A 17,335-nucleotide genomic window follows, 5' to 3' on the forward strand; every position below is an offset into this window, starting at 1 on the left:
ATGAGTGACGTTTGACCCGGAGGCCACACCCAGCAGGCACTACTGTCACTTTGTCTGTGTACTAATTGGCTCAAGCCGCCTGCCTCTACTCCTCATAGCGACTCATGGCCACCGGCCACAGGAAGTGGTGGCAGAAGGTGACCGGCCCTCTAGCCCTAGGTTAATGAACAGCGTGCCTCAGGGGTCGCTGGAATAGCCACCAACTTCTCCAAGTGTGCGAGGACAGCTCCCCTGGGTGGAGAGGCTCAATTGCTCAGTCAGTCAATAGGATTATGGCGTGGATGGCCTCAGGTGGCCCAGGGTCCGCCCCCTAACTCCAGCCTCAGATCTAGAGAGTCAGTGTTCTAAAAGTGGCAAATCCCAGCCAGGACTTAATCAGCCCTGTCAGCAGTCAGCAGCACTGTGGTGGAGGTGACGGCAGAACAGACCAGCAACAAACAGCTGGAGAGAAGTACACATAGGGCCACTTTCCTGGAGAGAGGTTAAGTCTTTAATCTATGTCTGGGAAACCCTCCCTTACAATGGCCGGTCCAAATAATGCAGCACTGGACCAGTTCCATGACCAACAAGCTGCCTCACGCTACAGAAACCTGCTCACTGTATACTGCTCTTATTTTGGTTGTAACCCCACTGTGCTGGTTGTTGTAACCCCACTGTCCTGGTTGTAACCCCACTGTCCTGGTTGTAACCCCACTGTGCTGGTTGTAACCCCACTGTGCTGATTGTAACCCCACTGTCCTGGTGGTAACCCCACTGTGCTGGTTGTGTCTGTGTTGCCAGAGGCCCACAGGTTCAGGCTACCAAAGCTGCTGCTGCTGGCACCAAGAAGTACGAGCTCAGCAAGTGGAAATACGCCGAGCTGAGGGACGCCATCAACACATCCTGTGGTAAGAAAGTCAGCCATGCCAAACATGTGGTTGAAAATCATTAAGAACGTAGGACATAGTCTGATTGGCAGCTCCCCAAGCTCTGTTTCGTATGTGTCAAATATGCCCAACAATAGGTATCTGGGGCTGCAGACCCATCTGTATTGAAAGTAAAATATCTCAGTTTTCCTTCGAAACGATCAGGCATGCTGATGTTAGGTAGTATGCACATTGCAGGAAGATATTTTGACAGTGAAATGACTCATTTATCTGGAGGATAGGAAGCCATATTTGTGCACTCAACTTTAGCAAGGCACTTAGCAGGTATTAACCATCTAATTTCACACCATATTTCACTCCGGGACTTCAGCCAGTGTGCTGATTGACAAGTTAAATGCATTTTAATCCGAGCAGCGATTGTTTTAGAATTTCATGAAGACATAGATTGACAATGAAACTCATAATGCTGTCTTGTCTTTCTTCTTTTATGACTTTTAAATTGTTATTAAAGTAATGAAAATCTTTGAGTAGTCTGTCCGTCCGTCTGTTGGCAGTCTGTCCGTCCGTCTGTCTGTTGGCAGTCCGTCTGTCTGTTGGCAGTCTGTCCGTCCGTCTGTCTGTTGGCAGTCTGTCCGTCCATCTGTCTGTTGGCAGTCTGTCCGTCCGTCTGTCTGTTGGCAGTCCGGCCGGCCGTCTGTCTGTTGGCAGTCCAGCCGGCCGTCTGTCTGTTGGCAGTCCGGCCATCCGTCTCTGTTGGCCGGCCATCCGTCTCTGTTGGCCGGCCATCCGTCTCTGTTGGCAGTCCGTCCGTCAGTCTCTTGGCAGTCCGTCCGTCAGTCTCTTGGCAGTCCGTCCGTCTGTCTGTTGGCAGTCCGTCCGTCCGTCTGTCTGTTGGCAGTCCGTCCGTCCGTCTGTCTGTTGGCAGTCCGTCCGTCCGTCTGTCTGTTGGCAGTCCGGCCGTCCGTCTGTCTGTTGGCAGTCCGCCCGTCCGTCTGTCTGTTGGCAGTCCGCCCGTCCGTCTGTCTGTTGGCAGTCCGCCCGTCCGTCTGTCTGTTGGCAGTCCGCCCGTCCGTCTGTCTGTTGGCAGTCCGCCCGTCCGTCTGTCTGTTGGCAGTCCGCCCGTCCGTCTGTCTGTTGGCAGTCCGCCCGTCCGTCTGTCTTTTGGGAGTCCGCCCGTCCGTCCGTCCGTTGGCAGTCCCGCCCTGTCCGTCCGTCCGTTGGCAGTCCCGCCCTGTCCGTCCGTCTGTTGGCAGTCCGTCCGTCCGTCTGTTGGCAGTTCCTCCGTCAATCCGTCTGGTGGCAGTCCCTCCGTCCGTCTGTCTGTGTGTAGCTCTGACCATGGGGGTTCTAGTGTTCTGGTATACTTCAGTACCTGCTATGCTCTCATATTTCTCCCTCCCTATCTTCTCTCTCTTCCTTTTCTTTTTCTCTACCCTCTCTCCAATTCTCTCTCTTTTTTATCTCTCTCAACCTGCAGACATTGAGTTGCTGGCTGCCTGCCGAGAAGAGTTCCACCGCCGGCTGAAGGTCTACCACGCCTGGAAGTCAAAGAACAAGAAGCGTGGCAACAACCCCGGCGTCACAGAGCAGAGGGCCCCCAAATCAGTCACTGACTATGGTAAGGACCCCACCCCGCAGGAGATATTTCAGACAGTGTTATACAGTACAACATCACTGTAGGTGTCTTTTTCAATTTTTTGATAGGCTTGATTCGAAAAACATCCATTTTTATTCTGCTCCCAATACCCTAGAGGAGGCAGACCCAAAAAGACTGTCTCGGTTAGAGCTTTAGCCCCCTTTTGAGTATTCTAATATAGTACTGATACTAGTGAATAGGGTGCCATTTGGGACACATCCTGGTGGTGGCTGCTCTCTTCCTCCAGCCTGACCTCTTCTCATTGTTCTCCATAGAAACCTGTGCTGTCTTGCTCCTGGTTCTGCTTCATTTCCATGAGCAGTCACCATGACGACAAAGAGCTATTTTTCCCCCCGTGTGACAGAGTGCAAACACACTTTATTTTAGTCTGTCAGACTACTGATTGGACCACATACCCAGCCCCCATAGAATTACAAACAGAATCATCATGTATAATTATAGGGTCTGTAGCTATGCCCAGCCCCCACCTCTCACTTAGTGGGCATACACAGCACAGTACCAGCTATACCTCTACCTGCTCTCTGACACAATAACAAGCCAGAGGCTGAGGAGAGCTCATATTTTCAGGGTCCTAGCATAATATAGCCTACAATCTAATGATTTTGCTTGTGAATGACCATATACAGTGGAATGACCCTCCCCGTTCTTCCATGCCTATGGTGTCATCCATTTAGGCCGGTCCTGGCTACCGTAAACACATGTAAAGATGTGGTAATGACTCTGTCATTATATATAATGGTTTCTTCTTCCCCTAACATCTATGATGTTGTGATAGGCTCAAAAATGTATTCATAGGAAATCCATTTGTCATTCCATGATCTTGTCTTGCATGTTGTTGGTTTCATACCTGTGCCATACTGCATGTGATGTTTGTAAGTGTAACCTGGCATGTTTACTTTCAGATCTCGCACCTCGTGTGAGACAAGCACGTAAGTGGTTCTCCACGATGTAGCAGCATCACTAACATCAGCCCCTAACCCATCTATTAACCATGGGGAAACGGAGGGTGTGTGGAAGGGGTTTACTTTCTGTTTTAGCATGCACCCTATTTCCTTGTAGTGCACTACTTTTTACCAGGACACATAAGGCTCTGGTCAAGGACCCATAAGGCTCTGGTCAACAGTAGTGCACTATATAGGAAATAGGGTGCCATTTGGGATGCAAACTTGGTGATGGCATAAGGAATCATAGAGCAACTGGTTTCTTTAAAAAAAAAAAGAATCGTCTTTAGATTGCATGTTATTTTATTCCTGGGACAGAATAAGGTTATTAAGAGGTTGTCAACTAAGTGCACCTGCCATTCTTTGAAGATTATTAAGGGGGTGTCAACTGCAGTAAGTGCACCTTGAAGATTATTAAGGGGGTGTCAACTACAGTAAGTGCACCTTGAAGATTATTAAGGGGTTGTCAATTACAGTAAGTGCATCTTGAAGATTATTAAGGGGGTGTCAATTACAGTAAGTGCATCTTGAATATTATTAAGGGGGTGTCAATTACAGTAAGTGCATCTTGAAGATTATTAAGTGGGGTGTCAACTGCAGTAAGTGCACCTTGAAGATTATTAAGGGGGGTGTCAACTGCAGTAAGTGCACCTTGAAGATTATTAAGGGGGGTGTCAACTACAGTAAGTGCACCTTGAAGATTATTAAGGGGGGTGTCAACTACAGTAAGTGCACCTTGAATATTATTAAGGGGCGTGTCAACTACAGTAAGTGCACCTTGAAGATTATTAAAGGGGGTGTCAACTACAGTAAGTGCACCTTGAAGATTATTAGGGGGGTGTCAACTACAGTAAGTGCGCCTTGAATATTATTAAGGGGGGTGTCAACTACAGTAAGTGCACCTTGAAGATTATTAAAGGGGGTGTCAACTACAGTAAGTGCACCTTGAAGATTATTAAGGGGGGTGTCAACTACAGTAAGTGCACCTTAAATATTATTAAGGGAGTGTCAACTAAGTACACCTGCTATTCTTCGAAGATTATTAAGGTGTAGGATATTGTACAGTGTAGTCAAACGTCTAACGTAAGCTGATCGAGAGGTCCGGAGCCTGATGGTTTTCTGTTCTACCTGATAATGAATTGCACCCACCTGCTGTCCCAGATCTAAATCAGTCCCTGATTAGAGTGGAAGAATGAGAAGAAGCAGTGGAACTGGCTTCGAGGTCCAGATTGGAGTTTGAGGGCCCTATAGATTATACACTGCTCAAAAAAATAAAGGGAACATTTAAACAGCACAATGTAACTCCAAGTCAATCACACTTCTGTGAAATCAAACTGTCCACTTAGGAAGCAACACTGATTGACAATAAATTTCACATGCTGTTGTGCAAATGGAATAGACAACAGGTGGAACTTATAGGCAATTAGCAAGACACCCCCAATAAAAGAGTGGTTCTGCAGGTGGGGACCACAGACCACTTCTCAGTTCCTATGCTTCCTGGCTGATGTTTTGGTCACTTTTGAATGCTGGCGGTGCTTTCACTCTACTGGTAGCATGAGACTGAGTCTACAACCCACATAAGTGGCTCAGGTAGTGCAGCTCATCCAGGATGGAACATCAATGCGAGCTGTGGCAAAAAGGTTTTCTGTCTGTCAGCGTAGTGTCCAGAGCATGGAGGCGCTACCAGGAGACAGGCCAGTACATCAGGAGACGTTGAGGAGGCCGTAGGAGGGCAACAACCCAGCAGCAGGACCGCTACCTCCGCCTTTGCAAGGAGGAGCACTGCCAGAGCCCTGCAAAATGACCTCCAGCAGGCCACAAATGTGCATGTGTCTGCTCAAACGGTCAGAAACAGACTCCATGAGGGTGGTATGAGGGCCCGACATCCACAGGTGGGGGTTGTGCTTACAGCCCAACACCGTGCAGGACGTTTGGCATTTGCCAGAGAACACCAAGATTGGCAAATTCGCCACTGGCGCCCTGTGCTCTTCACAGATGAAAGCAGGTTCACACTGAGCACATGTGACAGTCTGGAGAACGTTCTGGTGCCTGCAACATCCTCCAGCATGACCGGTTTGGCGGTGGGTCAGTCATGGTGTGGGGTGGCATTTCTTTGGGGGGCCGCACAGCCCTCCATATGCTCGCCAGAGGTAGCCTGACTGCCATTAGGTATCAAGATGAGATCCTCAGACCCCTTGTGAGACCATATGCTGGTGTGGTTGGCCCTTGGTTCCTCCTAATGCAAGACAATGCTAGTCCTCATGTGGCTGGAGTGTGTCAGCAGTTCCTGCAAGAGGAAGGCATTGATGCTATGGACTGGCCCGCCCGTTCCCCAGACCTGAATCCAATTGAGCACATCTGGGACATCATGTCTCGCTCCCTCCACCAACGCCACGTTGCACCACAGACTGTCCAGGAGTTGGCAGATGCTTTAGTCCAGGTCTAGGAGGAGATCCCTCAGGAGACCATCCGCCACCTCATCAGGAGCATGCCCAGGCATTGTAGGGAGGTCATACAGGCACGTGGAGGCCACACACACTACTGAGCCTCATTTTGACTTGTTTGAAGGACATTACATCAAAGTTGGATCAGCCTGTAGTGTGGTTTTCCAATTTCATTTTGAGTGTGACTCCAAATCCAGACCTCCATGGGTTGATAAATATGATTTCCATTGATCATTTTTGTGTGATTTTGTTGTCAGCACATTACTCATTACACTGTAAAGAAAAAAGTATTTAATAAGAATATTTCATTAATTCAGATCTAGGATGTGTTATTTTAGTGTTCGGTTTCAGCTTTCTCTCTGAACAAAAATGAGGGAGGGACTCTGAAAGGTGTTAGGAATGGGTGGGCGGTCATTGCTGTTCCTTGTCTCTAGTTAATATAATACCTCCATGGGGTTGGGGTGCCGATGTGTTAGCGTCTTCAGTCAGTCACAAAAGGTTGTACTTTTACTGAGTTGGAGTGAAAGATCCATTTCGTTTGGTGACCGTGGATCTGGGATATGTTGCTTTAAAGGAAAGGATATATAAACTGTACTGTATCCATACTCCAGTCCTCCAGTACCACCAACAGCACAGATTTTTGTTGTGGCCTCGGACAAGTGCACATGATTCAACTTGTCAACTAATCAGCATGCCCTCAATGAGTGGAAATAGGTGTTTTATTGTCTGAGGTACAACAAACATGTGTGCTGTTGAGGGGTACCAGAGGACGGGTTGAGAACCACTGCTGTACCACGCCTGTCAACAGGGCTGAGGCTACTCTACCACTGTCTTTCTCTGGTCCTTTTATCCATAGAGCCTCCCACCCATCCACCCCCTTCAATCACTATCCCTCATTTATTTACTCTCCACTTTGTAGAGAATATTTAAATCTATGCTCTTTATGTTTTGATACGAGCGTTCAAACTCTTTAACAAACACCTGACATGCTGCTTGTCGCTCTAATTTACTCCCCCTTTGATCAGTAGCTCTGTGATCTACTGCTAGTGCTGACCCCTCCTCCCTAGCTCGAGCAACATCACACTCCCTGCATCCCTATTGGTTCCTGTTACTTCCCAGTCTATTGGTTTCTGTTACCATTCATATTGGTTCCTGTTTCTACCCCACCCCTATTGGTTAGGCTATTGTTCCTTCCCATTCCAATCAACAAGCGTCATTAGTCTAACTAGCCTCTCCCCCAACAGCCCAGGCGAACTCAGCCCCGCCCATCCCAGCCAGGCAACATGAGGTGGCCATGAACAGGCAGCAGCGCTACTTCCGCATCCCCTTCATCCGGCCCGGGGACCAGTACAAGGACCCACAGAACAAAAAGAAGGGCTGGTGGTACGCCCACTTTGATGGGCCCTGGATCGCAAGGCAGATGGAGCTGCACCCGGACAAGCAGCCCATCCTGCTGGTGGCAGGTCAGTCAGTGAAACAGAACTCATAGTATAGGCGATCTTCTCTCTCGCGTGTGTGCGTATGCACGCTCATTTATCTGTACGATTTATAGTCTTACTGCCTCACAGGCACGATGCTCTATTTTTTGTGGTCTGTGTCTCTAGGGAAAGACGACATGGAGATGTGTGAGCTGAGCCTGGAGGAGACAGGCTTGACAAGGAAGAGGGGAGCTGAGATCCTGCCCCGGCAGTTTGAGGAGATCTGGGAGCGCTGCGGGGGCATCCAGTACCTCCGGAGAGCCATCGAGAAACAACAGGCCCGCCCCACCTACGCCACAGCCATGCTGAAGACCCTCCTCAAGTAAAGGGTGTTGGGTGAATTTGCCCCTAGTCGCTGATTGTGGGTCAGTTTAGCATTTTCCCCACCTAAAGGTTAAGGTTAGGATTGGGGGACGGGAAGCTGATCCTAGATCTGTACTCTGGGAAACTTCACCCTGGAGCTAAAGCCCCCTGTCTTAAACCACGGGCATTTCTCTCACTACAGCAAAGGGAAGAATGCACTAAGCTACTGTACCTAACACAGTGGGTATTCAAGCCTACTGTACCTAACACAGTGGGTATTCAAGCCTACTGTACCTAACACAGTGGGTATTCAAGCCTACTGTACCTAACACAGTGGGTATTCAAGCCTACTGTACCATGTTTTGACTGGGGGCAAGTCATAAATTAACCACTTTTTGTTAATTGTCTTTTTTCTTTTGTTCATGTTGTTGATCTTGGCTGCTTTCAATTGTCTTGATGTATTATTTCTTGGTGTGTGCGGGGGAATTTGCAGTGAACCTATGCAGAGGAATCGGACAGTGACTAAATATTACATCTAGTTTTGTTTCTCGAGCAAATATGGATGTTTTCCTTTTAATATTCCTGCTACTTTAACTACGAGGCCTTATTAAAACTACTTTAACTACGAGGCCTTATTAAAACTACTTTAATAGGGTAATTTGCTGAAAGTAGGAAGTGTTTCAAAGCTGCCTCCAAATAAGTTTTGACTATTAAATTGTTGTTTAATATTATATATTTGTGATTTTAAATGAAGTCAACATTTTGTCTCTGCAGTCTTAACAGCTTGTTGATAATTTCACTCAAACCGATACTTGCTGTTTATTTTCACGTAGTAATTATAGGACAATACTTGCACAAGAGAGGGATAGAAATGGGCTAGGTTGGGGTAGAAATGGGCTAGGTTGGGGTAGAAATGGGCTAGGTTGGGGTAGAAATGGGCTAGGTTGGGGTAGAAATGGGCTAGGTTGGGGTAGAAATGGGCTAGGTTGAGGTAGAAATGGGCTAGGTTGGGGTAGAAATGGGCTAGGTTGGGGTAGAAATGGGCTAGGTTGGGGTAGAAATGGGCTAGGTTGCAACTCTGTTTTCTCATGTGAGGCAGTTATACTTGAGCGTCAGGTTCTTCTCTAAGGATATTTTTTAGTAACTGCACATAAATTCACATTAATTTCTAATTATAATATTTGACAATACTGTAATAAGTTTTTACCTCTGGCTTTCAGACTGAATGTAATATGGGTTTGTTGATTTGTTCCTTTAGTCCTTACTGTTTGGTTAGGAGCGGTTTGTTTTATTCTTCATATGTGTGATTTAGGTTTGCTAATGAAAGTTAAATAAATATTTCCTTTTCACATTCCCCAACCATTCATTACTAAAGCCACATGGTTGAAATTGTCTCATGTTCTACACATGAAACAATGCCTATTCCAAATATTGAAACAAAAAGAAAAATAATGAATGAATCAAACTTAATTATGAGAAGTGAATAATACAAATCTTGAGATACTCTACGATGTCGGACCAAATGTGTGTATGGGACAAAAACTGAATAGGGAAATCGTGTTGATGTCTTCTTGACCCCAACTTCATTCAAGCTCATATACAATATAGTCAGCTATTCTTCTCTCTGCTAGATAGTCCAATAGACACATACATACAGAATGTTCTACGTGTATGATCGAGAGTCTAATGTTTCTACACAGGAATGTACACATTTATTTTCTAAATAAATATTTCTACTCTAAGATACTCTAAAGCTTGTGTCAAACTCATTCCACAGAGGGCCATGTGTCTGCGGGTTTTTGCTCCACCCTCGTATTTGATTAATGAATTAAGGTCACTAATTAGTAAGGACCTCCCTTCACCTAGTTGTCTACTGTAGGTCTTAATTGAAAGGAAAAAACTAAAACCTGCAGACACTCAGCCCTCCATGGAATGAGTTTAACACCCCTGCTATAAAGGGTTTGGTCACATGACTCATGTTTCTTAAAATAAACAAATGATGAAGCAATAATTTACACACGCAACACTACAAGGAGGACAGACTGTCTCAAACACACAGTACATGACAATCTTGTGAGACTAGAACTACTCTCTTCAGGTAAGGCTGCTAGTCTTGAGTTTCTTCTCATTCCCTTAGACGCTCTGCACAAGCGAAAGGCAACGTCGTGGTTGTTTGACATCTATCCACTCATGCTCGTGTCTAAAGCATGTCTTCAGTTTAGCCCGAAGTATGTATTTCTGACAAACAGCAGAGTTTACTACTGTAGTGTGGGGTCTCCTTGAATATCGCTTGTAATGTACAACAAATGACTGACTGACTTCCATATGCTCTGTATCTCACAACACGCATAGCAATCATTCCTCAGATACTGCCTTTTCCAATGCTGATCTCTAACTGAAATAAACGCATTTCATGCTTCACTCAACTGCTTTTGGCCCTCGTGTTTGACATCACTCTATTCCTCAACATGGTACAGCAGCAAAAATACACACGGTTTAAAAAGCCCTATTGAAGACAGTGAGTAGTTCATTTCCCTGATGTGTACAGAACAGATGTTTGACGACACTGAGGAAACAGAGATGGACTTTATACAATTATCAATATTACACCAATACAGAGACAGACATTATGATACAGGTGTACAGTATGTGATATTAACTATACTCCATTGCAACATACATACCTCATGAGGAAAACATCACTGTCCTTCTGGCATTTTTTTTTTTTAAGTGCTACTACATTGTCAGCACATTATGTATAAAAGCAGTTTGCTGTCCTGAGGTGCCTTTGCAACTTGATAAATGCAGCGAAATGATCACATCTGTTTGTCGTCCACAGTTTGGGGGAGTATCCTTTCAGGTGAAACACAGGCTTTGGAAAGCTGAGATGAAGGGGTTGTGTCTGCCTGTCAATCAGAAGACCGCAGATCAATGTCTTTCTGCAGTCACAACAGTCTGTTAACTGCATCAGCTATTAAATATCCTTTATAAACGGTACTGTGTTGCTTCTGCAGTGATCCAAAGGCTGTCTTCTGCAGTGATCCAAAGGCTGTCTTCTGCAGTGATCCAAAGGCTGTCTTCTGCCGTCGCCATGTCTAAAACAGAGGAGAAACACAGATGCCAGTGTTACCTTTGTTTGTATTTGCCAAAGGGAGTGTACAGTGTATGCAGGCTAAGGTAGTTCCACTTTGTCAAGCATTCATTAAACTGGCATAGTGTAGAAACACAAGTCTGATACTTTATATTTTATGATCTTTGGAATGAAAGTCAGCCATGTTAGATTCTGTTTGTTTAAATTGAACCCTTAATTCATTACATTTGACCCAGTTCCTCAACATCAAAATGACTGACCCGGAAAGGGGGTCATAGAAGGATAGACTAATTTCAAAGCCTGCATTTGGAAAGCAACCACAGGCTTGCCAATCCGTCTCTCCATTAAGGGGTGAATAACATGGACTAAGCGTTCCCTTTGGGAGCTTTGGTTTGTCTGTGTGAGGTGTGTCTGTCTGTGGCTTACAGTCTTGTGGAAATACACTCGACTAAACCAATTTGAGTGCCACCCGTAAACTAGTGGAAAGATCATGGACCAATTTATTTGAATGATAATTATATGATGTCATGGTTTGATTTGCTTACTTGTTTCGATAATGTGGCATGACTGGGTCCGAAATGAAGGTCAAATAAAGATTTTCAAAAGCAAATAATCAAACAAGTCCTTACCCCAGTACATAGTGTTGATGTAATTCAACCCTCTATTTTATTAACTTGTCATGCCGGGAAGACTTGTATACTTGTCTGGGTATCTGCCAACAAAAAACATGAAAAAGGTTATTGAGACAAAAATAACAAACAAATGAGCGAACAAGAAAACAATTGCAACTATATATTATCCCAAGGGGCAAAAATCACATGGGGTGAAGCATGACAAGAGGTTTTTCTGTAAAGAAGACAGTCGTTAGGTCACTGTATAGACCTGTGAGATTGTCACAATGGAAGGACACGGAGTTCACTATGGTGCAGATGCATTATCCTTTTTTGGCAAAACTACTGTTCCTCCACTTTGCTCACAGACCAATGGACTGACATTAACTATCTAATAGTCGGATATTTAAACTATTTTAGAATCTTACGCGATTGTAGACCTACATTGTTTACTGGAATAGATTTCCATGAGACAAAAATTTACCTGAGAAATCTTTAACTATTTACAATAAGATTACTGAAAGCTAGATAATGTCAGCAGCACCCTGTATGGTATTAACCTTTGAGTTTTCATAGACTGAGAAAGCTAGATAATGTATTAACCTTTAGATTTTCATAGACGGTTGTTATTTCTGACTGTGGTGCTGTCTGATCTAGGGGCTGGATTACTGTGTTAGGGTCTGTTTTGTCCCAAATGGCACCCTATTCCCTATATACACCGCAGGGCACTATTTTGTCCCTGCCCTACGGGCCCTGGTCAATTGTAGTGCACTAGATAGGGAATAGGATGCCATTTGGGATGCGCACACTGTGTTAATAGGAGATGGCAAATCCAGGTCTGTGTGGGTGTGTTGACTGGTTCCTGGTGGGGTGAAGCCCCCCGATGCTCGCATAATTACACATGGAACTAACCGGATCAGAGAGGGACCTAAAGCCACTGACACTTTAACCTTTGCTTGAACACTTTGTTGAAGTATTTACACATACTGGAGGGCAGTGGTATTCAAATATTTTCAGCGGGGACCCCGTTTTTTCCCCAATAATTTCTTGCGACCTAAAATCTAATGACACAACCTTAAATAACAAATAACCTTCAATTCATTGCATTTTCATCTATCAAAATGACTACTTTTTTTTTACTCAATATTTATCTATTTTTTTAATTAGCTTTCTCATAAACGTTTGTATATTGTCCCATACAATAATCTGTTCTCTTAATTTTTGTTCCTAAAAATATATGTATAGTAAATAACAAATAACCTTCAATTCATTGCATTTTCATCTATCAAAATGACTACTTTTTTTTAACTCAATATTTATCTATTTTTTAAATGAGCTTTCTCATAAACGTTTGTATATTGTCCCATACAATAATCTGTTCTCTTAATTTTTGTTCCTAAAAATATATGTATAGTAATTTTGCCGACCCCAATGCAGCTCCTCCGTGACCCAGACTATGAATACCACTGCTGTAGTGGGATTAGTTAAGTGTTAGTGTAGTTAGTATAGTATGTGTATAGTGTATGTATAGTTAGTGAAGGAGATTTGGAAGTTTCAGATTCTTGTCATATGAAGCGAAACATATTTAGTTGGCCCATACAGAAATTCATCTTTACGCATATAAAAGGCATAATGATTACCTTTGAAGATGTTTTTTTTAATAAGAACCCAGATTTAAGTGGTGATGATTTCTAAAGATGTCCCTTTTACCTCTGTAGCTGAGAGGAGTATGTTTAATTGGGTATAATCAAAATTATGTTAAGCGAAAAATGACATTATGGAGACATTTTCTCTCTAGGTTCCAGAGAGTGAGCACAATACTGTCTGGAAGTCTGTGACTGCAAGCTGGGAGCTTATAACATCGAGAGAAAGTCACTCTGTTTCGAAAACCTCAAGTCCACTAGTATTAATTCTACAGTACCAGTGCAGCTCTCAGCTCTAAAAGCAAAATGGGGACGTTATCTCTTACTAGAATATATATAGTGTTGAAAGAAGAATACATATAGTACAGCTAAATACATGTACCGTACAAATCAACACAGTGAAGAAAAGACTTTTGCTTACGCCAAAGTCACTGTCTCTCTGGTCCGTCTACATTGTGTGTACATGAATATCATGAGAGCTATCACGGCATAAACAAAGGACAGGAAGCCCACAAAGCAGCTTATGAAAAGGAGGGGGTCTACTGGCACGGCCACCAGCTCAGTGCAGCGCTCCCCGTTAAAGTGCCAGACATTACCTACAGGACATCTAAAGAGGTCAAAGACACTGGGTTAGAGCACATTGTGAACACTACAGTTCATGAAAGTGTGTGTTTGTGCATGTGTTTTGCATGTGGCATTAGAATGTCATGTTGTGTTGCTTCCTTCTCAACACTTTAAGTAGACAACATCAACAAAGAGAACAACATCAAGTTGAACTCTAACAGGTGAGAGAAACAACAAGTGATGGCAATGGATATTATAATTCATACATCGTAGTAACAATGAATGGCTTAATAGAAATCTGGATATACAGAATCATGGCACAATGTTTACTTAATTTGGATTTGGTTACGCTAAGGTACCTGCAAGTGGCTCCATGCCCAGGCACTATCTCACACTGACCCCTGTTTTGGCAGTAGTCAGGCTGCAGGACACAGATACTCTGACAGGGTAAACCGTCCAACGTAATGTAGCCTGGGTCACACAGACACTCGGCCTCCCGAGACCAGCGGTTCACCACACAGCGAGAGAAGTCGTTGCACGCCAAGAACTTACAGGGATCTGCTTGATCAGCTGTTAAAAAATAATGAAGAACGGGGAAATGGTAAGATCAGTATTCATTAAATATCAAAGTAGCTGTGAAGCTGTCTTCTCCCCCTTTTTAACGAACCGCTTTCTCTCGATTGATTCGATTGATTTTAATGAGGTCGGTCCTCCTCGGCTTCTCTCTGCATTTCATTTGAAGGTTTAGCACATTTAGCTAGTGAAAAGTCGAATATTGATGGTACAGACAAACCATAACATTAGATGGATTTTACACCCATAGGGGGCACAGGGGCATGTGCCCTCTCAGATCTGTCCTGTGTGTGTGTGATATACTCTCTCTCTATCTATATATATATAAATATATATATATATATATCACAAAAGTGTGTACACCCCTCACATTTTTGCAAATATTTGAGTATATCTTTTCATGTGACAACGCTGAAGAAATTACACTTTGCTACAATGTAAAGTAGTGAGTGTACAGCTTGTATAACAGTGTAAATTAGCTGTCCCCTCAAAATAATTCAACACACAGCCATTAATGCCTAAACTACTGGCAACAAAAGTGAGTACACCCCTAAGTGAAAATGTCTAAATTGGGCCCAAAGTGTCAATATTTTGTGTGGCCACCATCATTTTCCAGCACTGCCTTAACCCTTTTGGGCATGGAGTTCACCAGAGCTTCACAGGTTGCCACTGGAGTCCTCTTCCACTCCTCCATGACAACATCACATAGCTGGTGGATGTTAGAGACCTTGCACTCCTCCACCTTCCATTTGAGGATGCCCCACAGATGCTCAATAGGGTTTAGGTCTGGAGACATGCTTGGCCAGTCCATCACCTTTACCCTCAGCTTCTTTAGCAAGGCAGTGGTCGTCTTGGAGGTGTGATAGGTTACCAACCTCATAACTAGCTACTGTACCAAGACATTTCAGGCTATCAATCAAGTTAGAGTAGCTAGCTAATCTAACTATCTTAGCTGGCATGCATTCTGGCAACGTTGGTAGACTGTAGAAAAGCAAGCAATGACTAAATGTACTGAGTAAAACTCACATTCCTTTCAATGTTTTACCCAGATTTTAGCAGAGGTGCAGAGAAGCATATTTTGTTTCTTAAAAATATAAATGAACACCAGTTAGGAGGATACAGACAGCTCAAGCACATTTTTAGATATGCAGAAAAAAATATATATATTTGACATAAAATTAAGCATAATGATTATGGCTCTAGATTGCAGGAAAAAGTGGTTTCCAGACAGACAGCCGCCCGCCCCCCAGCCACCCTCACATGCATTGTGCCCCCTTATATTTTCGGGGTGCATGACGCCCCTGCTCTCTACCAACTTATAGTCTACATTAGTGTTTTATTCTTTATTGCTGTAGTATTCTCCATGTTTTGATTCGACTTACTACTGTAAACATTATGTATTTCATATTCTGTAAATGTCACCTTTAAAAATGACCACATAGGGTTCTGGTCAAAAATAGTGCACTATATATGGACTAGGGTGCCATTTGGGACAAAGCCAGGATCTCATCTCATACCCGGCTCTATGTCTAGAGAGTGACTGTCAATCTCAATGTTGAGGCTTATGGCAGCAGCATTGCAGAAGTCTTCTAGGACACATTGGACGGCCTGGGTCACGTTGTATGGAACTGACTTGGAGAACTTCATCTTGCTGTTGACCACAACGCTGCCGTTCCTGAAGTTGAGGATCTCCAGCTTCTTGAATCCCGTTAGATTGGACTGCAGGTAAGGCAGCAGCTGGACAGAGGAGAGAAAAAAGTGACTATCAAGTGTTCAGATGAATCCATTAGAATCCCAAGGGAACACTGACACTAACTTGCTCTCCAGCCAAGGTGCATGAATGGAGGAGCAAACTGAAGTAAAGAGGAAATTCAGCAACAATTGATTTTAAAAATCGTTCTGTTTCCAATGTGTTTTACTTTGTCGTCTTAAGCATGGTGAGAGATGATTCACTTTCCCTTTATTTAGATTGCTTTCTAATAACAATGACATTTAACCACGGTCTGTAATTACCGTGCAGTAGTTGAAAGAGTTCTACCCACTAAACCAGAGGCTTTTATACACTATTGTAGAGTGGCATTACCCTGACACTCAAATCCTCCACTTGCACCTGGTGTGGCGGGGTCCCATTTATTCAAAGTGATAAATGAAAGTGCTAATATAATATTACCAGGTCTCAGCCAGTACCTTTCTACTGAGTTGAAGAAACCCTTATAGAGTCTTTGAAACAATAACAAAAGGGGCACCCCACCTCTGTATTGGTAAAAAGCTGAGGGATGGGCCTGAAGAAATGTAACCACTCTCAAATTCATAGATAGAGCTATGGATGCAAGGACTGACCATCCATGATATCAAAATTATTGTTTTAACCATATTTTAGGCCATTAAGTGTAAGTATTTAGTCAGCCACCAATTGTGCAAGTTCTCCCACTTAAAAAGATGAGGCCTGTAATTTTCATCATAGGTACACTTCAACTATGACAGACAGAATGAGAAAAAAATCCAGAAAATCACATTGTAGGATTTTTAATGAATTTATTTGCAAACTATGGTGGAAAACAAGTATTTGGTCAATAACAAAAGTGTATCTCAATACTTTGTTATATACCCTTTGTTGGAAATGACAGAGGTCAAATGTTTTCTGTAAGTCTTCACAAGGTTTTCACACACTGTTGCTGGTATTTTGGCCCATTCCTCCATGCAGATCTCCTCTAGAGCAGTGAATGTTTTGGGTTTTTGCTGGGCAACACGGACTTTCAACTCCCTCCAAAGATTTTCTATGGGCTTGAGATCTGGAGACTGGCTTGGCCACTCCAGGACCTTGAAATGCTTCTCACGAAGCCACTCCTTCGTTGCCCGGGCGGTGTGTTTGGGATCATTGTCATGCTGAAAGACCCAGCCACGTTTCATCTTCAATGCCCTTGCTGATGGTAGGCTTTGTTACTTTGGTCCCAGCTCTCTGCAGGTCATTCACTAGGTCCCCCCGTGTGGTTCTGGGATTTTTGCTCACCGTTCTTGTGATCATTTTGACCCCACGGGGTCAGCAATCGATTCACAATACCCCATAATGACAAGGGAAAAACAGGTTTTTAGAATCTTGGTTCTTATGTCCTTTAGGTGCCTTTTGACAAATTTCAAGCAGGCTCGCATGTGTCTTTTACTGA

General features: G+C 43.8%; 2 protein-coding genes across 6 annotated transcripts in view; one reads left to right on the top strand and one right to left on the bottom strand.

Annotated features, from left to right (window-relative positions):
• Positions 1 to 9,287, top strand: part of LOC123990637 (unconventional myosin-VI-like) — a 116,139-nt gene extending 106,852 nt beyond the window's left edge. For all 3 annotated transcript variants that reach the window (XM_046291293.1, XM_046291296.1, XM_046291295.1), the window contains 4 exons: positions 781 to 887; positions 2,344 to 2,484; positions 7,153 to 7,371; positions 7,513 to 9,287. In XM_046291293.1, coding sequence (XP_046147249.1) covers positions 781 to 887; positions 2,344 to 2,484; positions 7,153 to 7,371; positions 7,513 to 7,712 — 667 coding nt within the window. In that variant the 3' untranslated portion in view covers positions 7,713 to 9,287. The remainder of the gene's footprint in view (positions 1 to 780; positions 888 to 2,343; positions 2,485 to 7,152; positions 7,372 to 7,512) is intronic.
• Positions 9,288 to 10,262: 975 nt separating this feature from the next.
• LOC123990636 (titin-like) overlaps positions 10,263 to 17,335 on the bottom strand; it is a 34,492-nt gene continuing 27,419 nt past the window's right edge. For 2 of the 3 annotated variants that reach the window (XM_046291290.1, XM_046291291.1), the window contains exons 14-18: positions 15,689 to 15,908; positions 13,958 to 14,168; positions 13,456 to 13,641; positions 11,410 to 11,492; positions 10,263 to 10,784 (exon numbers count right to left, since the gene is read on the bottom strand). In XM_046291290.1, the coding sequence (XP_046147246.1) occupies positions 11,450 to 11,492; positions 13,456 to 13,641; positions 13,958 to 14,168; positions 15,689 to 15,908 (660 nt within the window). In that variant the 3' untranslated portion in view covers positions 10,263 to 10,784; positions 11,410 to 11,449. The remainder of the gene's footprint in view (positions 10,785 to 11,409; positions 11,493 to 13,455; positions 13,642 to 13,957; positions 14,169 to 15,688; positions 15,909 to 17,335) is intronic. The other variant, XM_046291292.1, reaches the window with a different exon arrangement.

The sequence above is a fragment of the Oncorhynchus gorbuscha genome, linkage group LG12 (assembly GCF_021184085.1).
Source record: "Oncorhynchus gorbuscha isolate QuinsamMale2020 ecotype Even-year linkage group LG12, OgorEven_v1.0, whole genome shotgun sequence".
In the NCBI taxonomy this organism is placed as follows: Eukaryota; Metazoa; Chordata; class Actinopteri; order Salmoniformes; family Salmonidae; genus Oncorhynchus; species Oncorhynchus gorbuscha.